Source organism: Pteropus vampyrus, unplaced genomic scaffold (genome assembly GCF_000151845.1).
Source record: "Pteropus vampyrus isolate Shadow unplaced genomic scaffold, Pvam_2.0 Scaffold276, whole genome shotgun sequence".
Taxonomy (NCBI): domain Eukaryota; kingdom Metazoa; phylum Chordata; class Mammalia; order Chiroptera; family Pteropodidae; genus Pteropus; species Pteropus vampyrus.
This window is the reverse complement of record NW_011889057.1, coordinates 1,361,634-1,378,241: the sequence shown is the minus strand read 5'-3', so window position 1 is coordinate 1,378,241 and position 16,608 is coordinate 1,361,634. Positions and strand designations below refer to the sequence as shown.

General features: G+C 37.2%; 1 protein-coding gene across 1 annotated transcript; it reads left to right on the top strand.

Annotated features, from left to right (window-relative positions):
• The first annotated feature begins 1,403 nt into the window (after positions 1-1,403).
• NEUROD4 (neuronal differentiation 4) lies at positions 1,404-8,520 on the top strand. Its single transcript, XM_011375742.1, has 2 exons — positions 1,404-1,694; positions 7,516-8,520. The coding sequence occupies exon 2, from the start codon at positions 7,525-7,527 to the stop codon at positions 8,518-8,520; it is 996 nt and encodes a 331-aa protein (XP_011374044.1). The 5' UTR covers positions 1,404-1,694; positions 7,516-7,524.
• The last annotated feature ends 8,088 nt before the right edge of the window (positions 8,521-16,608 follow it).

The window sequence follows — 16,608 nt, the reverse complement described above, 5'->3', positions numbered from 1 at the left end:
TTTCCTTGCCCACAAGGCATATTTATAGTTCTTTATTTCTATTAGATACACGTGCCCGTTACATTGGTAGAACAAGTGATTTCCAAAAAACCTAGAAGAATTTCCTTCAAGTCAATTTCAAACAGAGGTTGAGTTTGGATCCAGAATTTTATCTTACTACTATGGCAAAAACTTAAGTGATTAGATCATTTTACAGATGTGAAAACTGATGTTGGAAGTGAAGTTGAATTACTAGAGATCATTCAGTCAATTGCTTAACCCAATCATACGTTCCTTTCTTCCTTGGAATCACTAGAAGATAACAAAATTCTTTACATTTAAAAATAAACTCACAATTATTTATTTGATCTTGGCCAAGTTTTACATAAGGCAGTGTTTGACGATCTGTAAAGTGAAGACTCCACACTTTCGCTGTGGTAGCCTGGTCCACAGTTCTCTGTCATAAAGCATATCTGTGTATTTTCCTTAAGTCTTTCCAGATGTACTTCCCCTTTTTCTCTTCTAGTAAGTTAATCTTATTTCATAATACCACAGGCATTTTCAGAATTATGTGACCCTTCTTTCATTTCAAATTCATTACCACTCAGGTTGACTTTTTCTACCTGAATGCTTAACTATATATTTCTGAAAAACAATAGGAGATCCCAGTTTGTAATTCGAGGAGCTAAGTGTCCTTAAAATGAAAGATTTCATTCACTTACTTTTTCTTTTTATAAATTTCAAACAAACAGAAAAGTTGAAAGAACAGTACAACAGCTATAGATACGACTTTGTCTATAGTCACTAATTAAAATCAAAAGATTTTAAATGGGAATAATTTAACAGATTGAAAAGAAGGGAGAAGAAGTTACTTCCTTCTACTTTTAGAATTCTGGTTTTATACCCAAAGACACCAATCCACTTGTGTAACAGAACAGTCAGTGTTTCTGTATCCTGGGCATGCATTCTTCTCAAATTTTGATTCTTCAAATGTGGGCCAGCATTTTTATTTGCCCTTCTTAGCTGTTTCTCCAAGTCTATTTCCAATTTCCTTTTCTCATTCTGTCCACATTGTTACATTCCCATTTCTTATCTTTTAACTACAAAGACTTCCAGTCCTCTTTTTCTTTACCTCTTAACTTCAGCAGCTAACCTCTCATATTCCCCTTCTACCAACCTCTATCCCCTCTTAAACAAACAAACGAACAAACAAATAAAAGAATGGCTGAGCTGGACCTAGTCAGAGGAGCCCTTTGAAGTAGGTGTGTCTTTCGGCTGGGGAAGGGGAGGAGTTAGACTGAGGGCAGCATCACCCCTCCCTGGTCAGCTGGGAAAGCAATCAAAACTGCAGCAACTCAGTGGCTCTGGCCAGAGCGCAGGAGCTGCCCAGAGGCTGTGGTCCTGAAAGCTCCACTCCGGGAACTAACCAGGGAAAGGAGATACTGAAGACCGATTAAACCAGCTGCAACTGGGGATCAGCCCGAAGTCGTCCTGGGGGAGCAGGCAGAACTCCAAGGAAGGAGTAGAATAAGTAGCAGTTAGAGAAACCAGACTCGCTGGCATTCCTAAGAGGCACTGGCCAGGTTTAATTAACATGGATCGCTAAAAGCACCTCTTTCTCCTATGATCTGGATGATCAGATAGACTTGGCTTCTCTCAGCCTCCTCCAGGACACAGGTTCACAGAGTTCACACCAGGGACTGCCACTGACAGAGGTGAGCCAGCGCATGGGGTGGTACTGGGACTACTGAAGTTTCTGTGGGAAGTTCCCACAGACCTAGAGGAGCAGTTGGGGTGAGGTAAGTCTCTTATGGACTAAGTGAGGAGGGAGTAGAATTTAGGAAACTTAAATAGAGAAGAAGAGTGTCAGAATACTTAGGAACAGACATTAAAATTTTAATAATTATACTAATTCCCATAGTGCCTGTCACTCAAAGTGAAACTGATACTCTCATTTTTATAGAGTAGAGATTACAAGTTAGTTATTCACCCCCCCACTCCTGTCAAACCCACTCCTCCATTTTATTAATGTAGAAAAAAATTTCCAAAAAGTTTAACCGCTTTTTCTAGGTGACTCAGCAAGTAGATTGGAAGAATTGGCTCAATCTACCCTTCTGCTCATAACATTTAGGGCTATGCAAGAAGTGGAGGGGGAAGAAGGGGAATGAAAAGGGAATGAGAGGAGATGCTGAAAAGCCATGGGGTGATTCTCATCATTCCTCCCCATTTGGTTTGCTAAAAAATCCTTAAATAGTTGGAATGGAGTGGGGAAATTTTCCTTTTCTTCAACTCTTTCATATGGAAAATCAGAAGAGAAAGGTTGTCCATGTATATTTTTGCCTCTTCCTCTTAGACATCATTCCTCTGACAATAAAAAAATGTATTCAGAAAAATTATAATAAATGTAAATTGCCTCCCTCGCTTTTGGACACAGGGACCAGAATGAAATGCTGAAGAAGAAGGAAGGAAAACTGAAGGATTGAGTAACTTGTTTGCAAAGTTCACCATTAGGGTCTAAAGCTATGAAAACTGAAGAATAACATGACTATGCTGGATAAGATGTGTGTGTGTGTGTGTGTGTGTGTGTGTGTGTGTGTGTGTGTGTACAGGTATTAATCAAGAAGGAAAGTGATAAAGTATAAAAGCCTGTATAGAAAGAGCACAGAACAGTCTACGGGCTATTTCCAGGCAGTGCAACTTGTGAGCATTCTGGTCTGCATTCTGTCCTTTCAGTGCAAAGATTCTGCAACTCTGAGCAAGGTGTTTAGTCTGTCTGGTCTTTAGATTCCCTAGAAACTGGGCAAATATTCCTCTTCTGGTTGTACTTAGGATTTAGTCATAGTATCAGGTGGTAAAGAGAGTACAATCAGCTTTTAAGAGGAAGGACACTGTGTACTCACCACAAATACACATGCAAGTGCTTCCTACCTACTTATTTCTCAATTGAAACAACAATCAAAAATTAGTAAAACTGTAGGGCAAATTCTAGGACAGCTCCACATGATAGTAATGCCCAATCACCTCAGCCATAGTAATGAAAATATTGGTAGTTACAATCATTGCCTAAGCAAACATTTTGCTAGAACAGGTTAAAAAAATGAAAAAAAAGTGGGAGAAAATTTCAAATTTGAGGTAATTGGCGGAACTTGAAATTTCGAGAAATGATTCTAAAGAAAGAGGAAAATTCTGTTATATTGTGTAAATGCAAAAAGAAATCCAAATTCTAAGAATAAAGAATAAAATGGGCTTTATATGATCAGAATGTGTTTTGGGTGTGTGTTAGGGGTCCGTATTCTGCCTCCGAAGCCAGAATTCATTGATTTTTGTCATACTGGAATCTGCTTCACATATATTTTGAAAGCTAATTTATTTTCTAGGAATGGAGAAACCTAAAAAAGATGTATCACAATACTTCGTGAAAGAGTGCTGTAGGCTTCTTCATACTATTTCTATAAAACAATTGCCAACTCTTACATTTGCACAATAACTTTATAAAGAACTCGTGCTTGTATTTTCATAAAAGCTTCTAGATGAGATATGACAGACAAAAATATTATTTCCATTTTGCCCTAAGGGTAAAAGAATTAAAATAAAATTTCTATTCTCATTTAATAAGTGAATGATAGAAGAGCGTTTCAGTTTCATGTTTCTTTTAATACAACTCTGAGCTGGTTCATTAACAGGCTAAAAGTGATGGTAGAATTAGGTACCTGTTCTGGAGAAAACCAATCTGGTTTCCTTGACCAAAACTCAGAACTGCTCCACACACATTTTCAACTCTTAAATATAAAACTGGATGTTTGTCTCCCCCTCATGCCCTGTTAATCTTTTGATGCACTGAAGATATTTAGGCGAAAAAGGTCAAAGAAAAGTTTTTTTCTTTGTCCTTGAAGAGTCCTGGCTTTTACTTCTATTTAAGAAACACTTCATTTTTCTTTTCAGAGCTCTGGAACTTGATTTTGGTAAGAAAGTTATATCCCCCATATTGTTTAATCAAAGACAAAAGGAAAAATGTCCAAGTGCCAATGGTTGTCTGTATTCCACCGGAAACTTCATGAACCTGAAGAGTCATGTAACCAAGTAGGAGTGTCCAGCCAAATGCTGTTGCACAATTACAAAACAGAATGAAAGAGGCTAACTTCCGTCTTGAATATGGCGGAAGAGTTTTAATTAATCCAGTAGAGGCAGCTGATAGAGTTCTGTTTCCTCACCCCTTGCAACATAATAGGAGCTTTGATATTTAATTTCATTAGGAGATTGGGGAGTGAGTTTTTCAGGGAATTTTCTGAAGTGGGAGTTGAGATGAAACAGACTTTTATTGGCATAAAATCAATACTAAGCACAGATTGTAATTTTACCCATTTCTGTCCATGCAGCCAGAAAAATTCATGGTGAACTTTAGGAAAAAAAATGTCTAACACATGGTATTTATGATGTCCAGTGCTATTGAAAGTCTTTAACTGTGTTAGTTCATTTTATGCTCACAATACTCCTATGAGGTAGAACTGTTATTCCTGCGTTGAAGAGGAAGAGACTGAGGCACAAAAAGATTATGAAACTCGCCTAATGTCACACATTTAGTAAGTAATCCAGCTGAAATTTGAACTCAAGTCATCTGACTCTAGAGTCTGTACTGTCTAGATACATTGGGAAAAAGGGTGGGCTCTTGGGAAGTTGTCAGATGATCTTTTGAGCCAACCAGAAGAGGTTCCATCCAGATCATAAGAGGCACAGTAATTAATACAATCTACTTTTACTCTTCACCTGTGAGTAAAAAATTTAAAAAAAACTTTTTAAATTTTTACATTTAAAAAATTTTTTTAAATTTTTACATTTAAAAAATTTTTGAATATGCAAACATGTGTAAATGGATTATATAAGAAAATTCAAGAATAAACACAAGATAAATATATGGATGTTTGATAGCACTTGAAGTTTACAAAAATCCTTTCTCATATTTTCATTTGTTTTGCAAGGACCATGTATATATCTTATCCTTATTTTATCAAAGAGGAAATGGAAGATCAGAGAGCTTATGTGTTTGAGATCAATAACTCCTGATCCTACTTCTTGATGGGGTGAAACTTGACAGAGCTTGGCTAGAGTCCAGAGGTAGGGAGGTGAAGTTTTTTTTTTTTAAAAAAAGGTCAACTCAGAGGTTAGGATGGGGTCCAGTTTCAGGGGCAATTTAGGAGACTCTCTTTTCCTCTCTTGCATCTTCCTTCTCTCCCTCCCTCTTAAGTATGTCCCAGTGATAATGATGATGAAGAGGAGATGAGAGAGAGAAGAAAGAGAAAAAGGGAGCAGAGTAAGAGAAGGAGGGAGGATAAATGGGTAAAAGCAACAAGAAAAAAATTTGGAAGAGGAAGAAATCCTGGAATATGAGAGTTAAAAGACACTACAGAGACCATCTAAACCAGCTCCCTTTGGATGATGACCACTTCCTGGTGACTTAGCTCTGCTAATCCACACCTCCTGAAGTCAAAGTGCCTTTCTTTCTTCCTATATCTGTGATGGAAGAAGAAAGAGAGGAAAAAAAAAAACAACCTAGAATTTAGAATCAGAACTGGCTTTACATCCTGCTCTACAAGCTCTATGTCTTTGCATTTCCATCAGTGAATCTACCTGACCCACAGTGGCCTTAACTATAAAATGAACATAACAATCCCTATTTCCCTCAAAGGTTTGCTATAGGACTACTCAAACATAATTATAATTACGTGTGTGAACATTAGGTTTCCCAAGCCCACTCCATCCTCTTTGGTCTCAGAGTGCACCTGCCTCTGAAAGGTCTGTGTTACTTTAAAAGAAAGTTAATTAGGTCCTTCACCCTCCCTCTGGATATCTGCCTGAGTTAGAAGTGCAGCTCAGCACACAAGCTCCATCATCCATATTAAGAGTGGGATTTTCTGACTTGGCCTCGGCAGCCAGTTGACCAATAGGTTCCAACGTGCATTTTCAATAAAACTGCTTACCCAGGAAGCCTTATTAAGTGAGTAAGTCAAGATGACATGATTTCTGTGCTGATTAACATGAAACCTAGGCTGTTTTTGCAAAGCAGTAACATTAATTATTTATAGGAGGTAAACGAGGTTACAAGGAAAACAAGCTCAGATTACCAGAAACAAATCAAATAATATATTTATATTTTTGAAAGCTATGTACTAATCCTTGTGTTCATTGATTTGAGGCTCTAGCTCCAAGGATTAAAAAACATTTACCTTGCTCTCCCCTTTCTGATATATGAAGGCGATGGAGTGTTTAGCATTTCAAAGACTAGCTAGTAAACTGGGATGCCCTAATGGAGCTTATCAGATACTTTTATTTGGTAAATTATATACCTAAAAATCACTCAACAAATCTCAAAACAATTCAGCCTCTTTCAGAAATAAATGCAAAATATTTACTAAAACATCAGTATCTTCTGGTTTTCAAATTATAATTTTTTTCATAAAAAATTCTGATTAAACAGACCCTGTTAAGTAAATTAGGCTATTTCCTTGTTTGTCTAAAATAGTCTTCGCTTAGTGTTTGCAGTCACTATGTTGAATTTAGTATTTGTTCCAGATTTTTTATTTTTAGTGAAGCATTATAATGGTTGCACTAAACTAATCTTAAATAGGTTTGGTAGACCTCTGACTTGTAATTCTAACTGCTGTCATATTCTGATGGTGTGAGATGCACGTGCAATGAAAAGTGTTCTCACTTTAACATGTGGGCGAACTTGAAAGATGATCAGTGGTAACCCTCCTCTCTTTTCCTAATCCTTTTTTGACACCATGTCACTAACACCTCTAACATCACTAACATTAGATAGACCACAAACGCTTGCTGAAAAACAAAGTGCTCTTCTGATGATGGTGAGAGAATGATTTCATGGTCATGTGGTGTATCAACCAGTAGTGGCTCTTTCCTAGGAGACGCTTGAAACCAACAGTTGGCAAGTCGGTGAAAAATGTGGGATGTTATAGGTTAAATGTATGTGATATGTCTCTAAATAGAGGCTGAGCAGTCCTTTGTAGGACACATACAAAGTATTCTGAATAATCTCACTGTAGTTTTTCATTTATTTTATGGTGTAAATATACAACATTTTACTTATTTTATTTTTTGATATCTTTTTAAAATTTTGCAATTGTACACATATTGTATAATTATAATTACTTCAGCATCCTTTTTTACTTACAAAAGTTTCTCTATTTGGACAAATAAGTTTTGACTGGATATTTTTGAGTAAAATATCTATGAAGTAAAGAATCTGAGAATAAAAAGAATTGGGCATTGACATTGCAATGAATCATCAAGTAAATTTCCTTTTTCTATAGTTGATTTTCTTATAATATGTCGTAGCCAAATGAGAATCCTAGGCATATATTTGAGTCTTAGATTAGTTGTTTAGAATGGAGGACATGGACTAGATAATTATAAATCGAATCTGAATACAAATGCTGTGCTTTCTAAGATATCAAAAAAAAGTTTAGTTTTAAATCAAATTGGATATTCACAGGTGCTAAACATTGCTGTTTCCCTTTCCAGAATCTGGAAATGGCAAAAACTTATGTGAAACCCAAGGAGATGACAGAGTTGGTCAACACACCGTCGTGGATGGACAAAGGTCTGGGCTCTCAGAATGAGATGAAGGAGGAGGAGAGAAGACCAGCTGCCTATGGGATGCTTGGCAGCTTAGCTGAAGAGCATGATAGCATTGAGGAAGAAGAAGAGGAGGAAGTGGATGGGGAGAAGCCTAGGAGAAGGGGTCCCAAGAAAAAGAAGATGACAAAAGCTCGCCTTGAGAGATTTAGGGCTCGACGAGTCAAGGCAAATGCTAGAGAACGGACTCGGATGCACGGCCTGAATGATGCCCTGGACAACCTGAGGAGAGTCATGCCGTGTTACTCTAAGACCCAAAAGCTCTCCAAGATAGAGACCCTTAGATTGGCCAGGAACTACATTTGGGCTTTGTCTGAGGTCCTGGAAACTGGCCAGACACCAGAAGGGAAGGGCTTTGTGGAGATGCTCTGTAAAGGGCTTTCTCAGCCCACGAGCAACCTGGTGGCCGGATGCCTCCAACTGGGCCCTCAGTCTGTCCTCCTGGAGAAGCATGAGGAGAAACCTCCTATTCGTGACTCTGCCATCTCTGTCCACAACTTCAATTATCAGTCTCCTGGGCTCCCCAGCCCTCCTTATGGCCATATGGAAACACATCTTATTAATCTCAAACCCTCAGTATTCAAGAGTTTGGGAGAACCATCTTTTGGGAGTCATCCACCTGACTGCAGCACACCGCCTTATGAGGGCCCTCTTACTCCACCCCTGAGCGTCAGTGGGAACTTCTCCTTGAAGCAAGATGGCTCTCCTGACCTGGATAAATCCTACAACCTCATGCCACATTACCCTTCCGCAAGTCTAAGTTCAGGGCATGTGCATTCAACTCCTTTTCAGGCTGGTACCCCTCGCTATGATGTTCCCATAGATATGTCCTATGATTCCTACTCCCACCATAGCATTGGGACTCAACTCAATACAATCTTCACCGATTAGGGCAGTAATACCAGCATTTCAGAGGATGATGTGGAGATGCTTCCCATAATTTAAATGACTGAGCTGAAATCCAATGACCTTAAAGGAACCCTATAGATGTATATCAAACATAAGAGTCCCAGTCTATGTAGGCCCTCTTACACGTCACACTTTTCTCATCATCTTCTCTATATTGTATTGATTCCTTTGTTTAGTGTTCTCAAGTGAAATCATTTGATTGTTTACAATCATGTGGAAATAGAACAGAAGCCCTGGGTCGTACTCTAGTGGTGCCAAAAACTTACTGAATGCTCTATGCCAAGTAATTTTCCATTTCTGGCCTCTGTTTACTTACTGGTAAAATCAGGCAATTGTTCTAAGTCTAGATGATTTCTGAAGTTCTTCACAGTTCTGAAATTCCATAACTTTGGTGACAAGTCCTATAAACTTCTTAAAACTGAAAGGATTGAAGAATAATTAGGAAACGGACACTATGTGTGGAATGATCCGATGGAGCTGCCAAAGGAGCACCAGGTGCACGTCTGGGGGACTTAATGATAGGACTTCTTTGCATCTATCTAAAAATAGCCTCCAGAGGCTAAAATTCTAAGTTGACTGTCACTTTGAATAACAAAGCATGTTCTTTAAGAGATTAACTCTACTTCTTGTTGGGCAGAAAGCTGAACATATCTTCCTTAGTAATTTGAGAACCATAATAGAGATCTCATACCAAGTTGATTCTTGATAACATTTCACAAGCACTTTTCCTAGTACTAGAGGTGGGGACGAGCGAGACACTGAAACCTCAGACTCCTATGACCAGTGAGACTTAGAGAAGTCATCTAGACCATTTCTTGGCCTCCATAACCAGAGGGCTCTGAAAATTCTCATGAAGCTCAGGTGAAATTGAAATTGGCGAACAACCCAGGTCACGTTCAAGAGCAATAAAATGACTATTGGCTATACTAACTAACCATAGTTTGGGGACTCTCTCTAGCTCACACTTGGACATAGGAAAACCACTAGAGTTTCTTTGGCAAGATGAATTTTATTTGTTTAAAAAATGATTAAAACCACTGACCTCTATCACACCAATATTATGTTTCTAGAAGCACAAGCGCGAATTTATTGACAAACTTTAATATACAATTTTGTGTCTCCTCCCCCACTAATTGTTACCTATTCCTCACTTCTAAAATATATTATTACATTATTACAAATTGTAGATAATATTTCAAGTGACCAGACTTAGGGATGTAGAAATTAAATCCAAGGTCACTGAATGCTTTTACCAATTTATATCTTTATCATAGGTTTATCCTGATTTGCAGGATGTTTATTTTTCTTCATGTAACTCCTTTTTCCTTTATATCAGCACTAATTTTGTCAAATGTATTTTTTTTTTTCAGAGAAATTTTACAGTCACGTTCAATCTGCCAGGACAATTATTTAAAACAAACTAAAAGCCTAAATGGTTTATGTGATAGTGGATCACATCCTACTCCTGCCAGAGAGGATAAGTTTAGGATGCATGGTACACAAATAGGGCCAATGAATAAAAATGATAAGGCAGATTAATGTGTCATTTTCTACAGCTCAGCTATCCCCTAAAACCTGCCAAACTATCTGTGTATCTTGTCTTCTTTACTCTCTTATTTATTATCTCCTTTTGGTCTGTTATTTTCTTTCCATTTTGCCTGTAGCACCAACCTTGCTGTATTTTGCAACTTTGGTTTATAAATCCACATGAACTACCCTTGCAAAGAGCTCGTAAACCCCACCAGCCACCAAAGTGGTCCCCCTCACCACAATTTGTTCTAGAGGAAATAGGTAGGGAAGCAGAGTGATTTATAAAGCCATCCTATGTGTTTTCTGAATCTGTACTAGCACTTATCTTTGTGAGAGGCCGTGGGGGGAATCTATCGTTGAAACTAGCATTTTCTGGCATTTAAGTTTGTAGATAATGAATGTTGTATGAGTTATTTATTAGATATTATTTATTTAATTTATTTCTCCTTTCCTTTCATGCAAATTCCTTGGGTTCAATACATGTGCTTACAAAACCTTCCTAAGGCTTCATTTGGAAAGTAGCGTATAATTTTGCTGGGGATTCTTGAGTTTTGGGGTGAGAGGAAAATAGAATGTTAGTGCAGAATTACCTGCAATGATTTTATAAAAAGCAGCAATAATTTGAATGGCTATGCAAGTTAATATTTCTAGATTTTTTTCCTTCACTCTAAGATGAACCAGTTATTTTGGGGGAATCCTTTGTTTATGCTTTGGAGGAGTATGATTCTTATGAACCAGGTCTCCTTGGATCATTTAGAAGGACTTTATAGTTGAATTAAAATTTGGGAATGCAGTATAATTGGAAAGAGCCTACTCTCCAACCCAGGATGGTTTCATCCTTCTGAGAACTTTATCAGATAAAGCAAAGCAATTGTTAAACTTTTTGTAAACAAAACAAAACAAAACAAATCAACAAAAAAACCCTTTTACCTTTTTCTTTCTTTCTTTCTTTCTTTTTTTTTTTAGCAGAAATAAAGCTGTGATCCTTGTTAGATATTGTGTTGTTTTGTCTGTCTTTCGAGGTTTGTTTTTTCACTCTCGTCTATAAATTTTCTTGGACTTTTAAGTCCTGTGGACAGCCAGCAGAGTACCGGCCTGCCTATCAAGAAGATTTACCCATCCTATATTTCAACTGATCTTGCCAGAAGATTCGAAGGTCTAAACTAAATAACATAGAAGCACTGATCTCTGCCACTCACACCATCCATTGTAGTTGAGAAAAAAACATCTTTCCGTTAACAGAAATCTAAGGTTTCAAATCACAGAGAGGTGGACCATAGGAAGATGGACAATTATCCAAAATTTAAGTGGATCTACCAACTTTTCAAAAAATTATGAAGTGTTTTGGCAACTGTTTCTTAACATCTCTTCTCTTGATTTTTTTCTTTTCAGTTTTCTCCAGTTAAAACTTTCTGGGATTTCTTCTTCCATGCATAAAATGATGATGATGAAGAAATAATAATAATGCTGATGATAAAAACAAACTTTAACAAAACAGAGTTGGTTAGTCAAGGAAGAGACTTGGTTTAAAATACTTAAGAAACAAAAATATATAGCATGAAAGTCATCCTCCTACCCCTAACCTTTACCTGCCCAGTTCCCACTTTCCAAATGGAAGCCACTTTTTAACTTTTAGTTTATTAGTTACCAGATATTTTTTCTGCATATATAAAAATATTAAACACATTAGGTACAAATATTGAATTGCATTATTCTCTCTTTTTCCTTCTATCAATGGTAGCATAATATAACACAATTCTGCATATTTTTGTTTATTTCAAACCATATCTTGGGGTAATTTCACATGTCATAAAAAGTTTATTAATTCTTTTTATAGCTAGTTAGCATTCAATGTTGAATACCATAATTTATGAAATTAAATTACATAATTTAGGTTTTCCAATCTTTTATAATACTGAATGAATAATCATGTGCACATGTCATTTGACACTTGATAAGAGAATCTTTACTTTGCAAAGAATGTTCTAGAAAGATAAAGATAAACTTACAGGAAAGAACAATCACATCTAATGGTTGTTGGATGTTTACTATGTACTGTCATTCTTCTAAGGGATTTACATGTATTAGTTCATTCAATCCTAAAATCACCCCTATACAGGAGACACTATTTGTTTTCTCATTTTATGAATTAGAAAGCTAAGGCATAGAGTAACCTGTTCAAGCTTACATTGCTAGTGATGGTAGCAGCAGGATTTGAACTAGTTGGTTTATTCAAAAAGTTTAAAATGATTCTCAGTGGTTGTTATAAAGAGGTCATATCTGCAAAAGGCCAGAGCTGGTGGAAGTGGAGGTACTTTTTGACACCCCTCATATTGTCCTTACATATGACACCCTGTTGCCTCTATGACCCAGGCTGGCCCATACCTAAGCTCTGCAACAGAACCTGAGAGAAGACTTCCTTTCCTTTGACAAAAGCTCAACTTTCTATTGTGCATTGCCTGTGTAGACTATGCAGATATGGGCTAGATCACAGAACAATGCTTTGTTGCTTGAAAGTGTTCATCTTTCAGAAGGCTTAAATTTATTTCACTGCTGTCACCTCTCATATCTTTAGAATTTTAGGAAAAAAAAGTTTTAACAAGGAATTATAGTTATGAAAATAACAAAATCTTCTATCAACATAGGAGTATCCTATCTTCAAGATTATTTTTCCTACCTAAATGACTCTGGAGTGTGGTTTGGTGCATTAAGCAAGCATTGGCTTTAGGATCAAATAAATGATATTTTAGTTATGTAACTTGCTGATTAAATAACTTTTAAAGCTCAGTTCCCTCAAATTTAAAATGGTAATAATAAAATTTAAAAAATTGGCAATAATAGCAATGGTTTCTTCACAGGATTATTATGACTAATTAATTGAAACCATATATCCAAAGACCGTATAAAGTACTTAATAAATGGTAATTATTACCACCCATGTTATTATTTATTATTCTTTGATTACTTTCATGTTAACTTTTCTCTTTGCCTCCACTATACAGCTGGGGGAGTGCTGATGGTGACTGCAGCAGGCTGGGGAGTCTATAGAGTTTCTTGGTTAAGAGGGTTGAATCAGACAAATTAGAGTTAGAAGATAACTGGGTGAGTAGTCCTAGGTACATTTTTATGTTTCAGTTTCTTTCTGTATAAAAAAGGCATAAAAATCCTACCAAATCCACGAGATTAAAAGGGATGATAATGTTAGTAAAGGGTTTATCTCAGATTCTGGCACGAGGACATTTTACCATTATTATTATTATTGTTATTATTGAGAACAGATGGGAAGAGATGAGGAAATTGAGAATAAGAAAGCAGAGCAGATCATTTGAATTTACATAGTAAATCATTGACTGGAACTAACATCAAAATCCAAGTCTTTTGACCAGCACTCAAACATGTGAGTATGCTATTTTCTAACCCATCACAGGGACACCTTAAACAGAAATCCTCAAATACCCTGAATTTGGAAATATCCTGTATTTTTCTTTTTTTTAGAAATTGGTATAGAGATGAAAAGAGCCCTGTGGTAGCTTTTTGCTGTCATCTGGCCTAAGACTATGTAGAAAAAGAATACTATCATCTTGCAAATATATAGTATTATATACTTCGTTTCAATTCCACTCTGCAAGTAGTTATTTAGCATTTCCTATGGGCCAGGCACTCAGCCAAGTGCTGGGAATACAGACATGAATACATGATCATATTTTGTGGCTTTATTGTCAGGTAGAGTATAAATTAATAAAGCATTTTTACACAGTTATCATTCAATATTGTTAGAAATCTGAGGCAAGTAGTTCAAGTATTATAAATACTGTTTGACAGAGAAGGAAATTGTGACAGAGATTAGCTAGGTCAAGCAGTTAGCTGGAATCAGAGATTATCTGATTACAATGTTATTTTGTTTGTTTAGATATTAAGTGCTACTTTGTTTGTGGTTAAGTAAAATACATTTTTGAATGATGTTAATAAATTATTATGTCAATTCTGGATAACTTACTCATTGAATAACCTTGATTAAATTAATTCACCCTTCAAAGCCTTAGTTACTGTGCTAAAATTACTAAAATTAATTCCTACAAATATTAAATAAAGCAAAAAATATCATGGCCAAAGTTATGTGCAGATGCATAGTAAACAGGGAGGTAGTTGGTCATAACGATCAAAGGAATCCCATCACTGCTGTCATAATACACATGAAAATAAAGTGTTTGGTCAATACTTCATCTGTGTGTAAGTAAGTAGAATAATTTTCTAAGTATGAACTGAAGAAAATTTTAGAAAACAATAGCTAAAAACTTAAGAAAGGAAGAGGAAATTGCTGTTTATTGGGCATCCACATCAGATATAAGTCGCAAAGTCAAAGTCTCAATATTGAGTCAGTCTTCAAAATAAGCTATTGAAGGAGGTTCCAGATATTGCAGAAACTTATGTAGAAATGTGTAAACAAATGTGAGAACATAGTAAGTTATGCAAACTCTCTGAGATTCTGTTTTCTCATCTATAAAATGATTGTGTCATTTTAGACACCTAAAGTTTCTCTCATCTTAATATTTTCATAGTTCCATGAGCAGCCAATGTCTATTTTCTTCTGACAGATACACATATTTTAAAAAGAAGTGAGTGAACGATGATTGAGTAAAAGTTAATGGGTGAAGCAAAAATGAACTACAAAACATTAAAATCAAGGTGGTGCTGGTGTGCATGGTTTTACAGTACTAGTCAGCTATCTTGAGGAACTGAGGTGCTTTCAATTTGTTATCGATGTGGAAGGCAATTTTCTAGGCAATGAACTTATTCTCTAGAGACAACTACTGCAACATGTTTGGCACCTGAAAGGCCCATAATCTACATTGAGCTAAAATAAACTTATCAAAGACCAAACTGAGAAACTGTGTTATTCCTAGAAATGTTCAATTGACCTTTTGTTCCCAAGTGGGAAAGAATAGGAAGATGTTGACTACATTGTTTTCTTGATTGGAAATACAGCATGTCCTCAGTTATCCATATGAATAATCCATGTTGTGGATTACTGATAAAAAATATTCTGTATGAAACTTGTTTCTCCATGCCAGCTGATATGTTCCTAATTTTTGTTGTTGTGTGCATATACACATATTATTGTATCTATTTTTAAAGAAACATATATCAAGGCATACATATGTATATGTGTGTGTTTGTATGTGTATATATGTATATTTGAAGGTATGTATATTTAAACACATGCATGTTGGTACACATTGAACACACACACATACATATATGTATATTTATACATTTGAATTATTCTAAAGCCAAATGGAAACACTCTTTGGATCATTTAATTTTTGGCAAGTCCATAGCCTGAGTTCTTTCCTTCATTAACTCAGTGTTAATAACTGAGCTAGAAGGTTAGGCCCTGGAGGCAGGAGGTGGAGACAGAGAGGCAGGAAGGAAATAGTAGAGGGTCTTGTGTTTCCCATTGGGCTGGACCTGAATGGGCAGCCTGATAATGGTAAGTGCTCTTCCTTGGTCTGAGCCTGTGTTCTCTCCTCCTCTGAGAGCCGACCTCTGAGCTGAGGCAGATCCAGGACAGGCAGGCAGGCACGTGGCTGCCCCAAAGAGGGCCAGGCACAGCCGCAAGCTGCTCAGGGACTCCTGGAGCAGACGCTCCCCTGGCTCCTGCTTAGCCCACTGCTGCCAGCCGGCAGCTTCCCTCCTGCCAGACCCCTGGGCATGCTGACGGGAATGGCACAATTACCTAATCCCTGTCCAGGGAGATGTAGGACACATGCAGACAGATGGAGGACCAGGGGAATTCAGCACTGTTTAGTATTGGAGGAGCAAAGGATACAAACCTGGGAGAAGTTTGGTTAATGGGCCAGGCTAGAAAGAAGGTTTTGAAGTCTCCTTTCCTCCAAGTGACTCCGAGGCAAGCTGTTTTCTCACGTAAACAGAAGCTCAGAAGAAAGGACCCAGACCTTCTCCTAGCTGCTGGCAAATAATCAGATAAGGGGCATTGACCAACAGTGTGGGTCAATGATGGGTATTGAGAGAAACAGAATCTGTGAGATTCAGAGCTCCAGGAAGGCGCATATAGAGCGAGTGACCTAGAGTTAGAGATGCAGAGATCAAAACAGTACATGCATGAACTTACCATGTTACTTTTCTTATTTCTTATCTTTTCCCATGCATTCCCTCATTGCCACTGCCTTGGTTCAGGCCCTTGGGATCTATCTGTCTGGACTCGGGCAACAATGTTCTTTCAAACTTCCAATCTTTTTACACCCAATGTCACTTTCCTTCCACAAATCCATCCTGATTGACCATCTAAAAGTAAAGCTGTGACCATGTCATTTTGGGTAAAAAACCTGCACTGGTTCTCCAACCACTGTAAAACAAAGCCCAAACTTCCTGGCCTACCATTTAACCCCTTTCCCCCACAACTGGCCTTGGGCTACACTTCCAAGTATATATTCACCACTAATTCTCCCCTTCACTTTCATTGGAAGCCACCAACCCCATTCTCCTCACTCATTTTTGTCACCCTATCTGTACATCGAT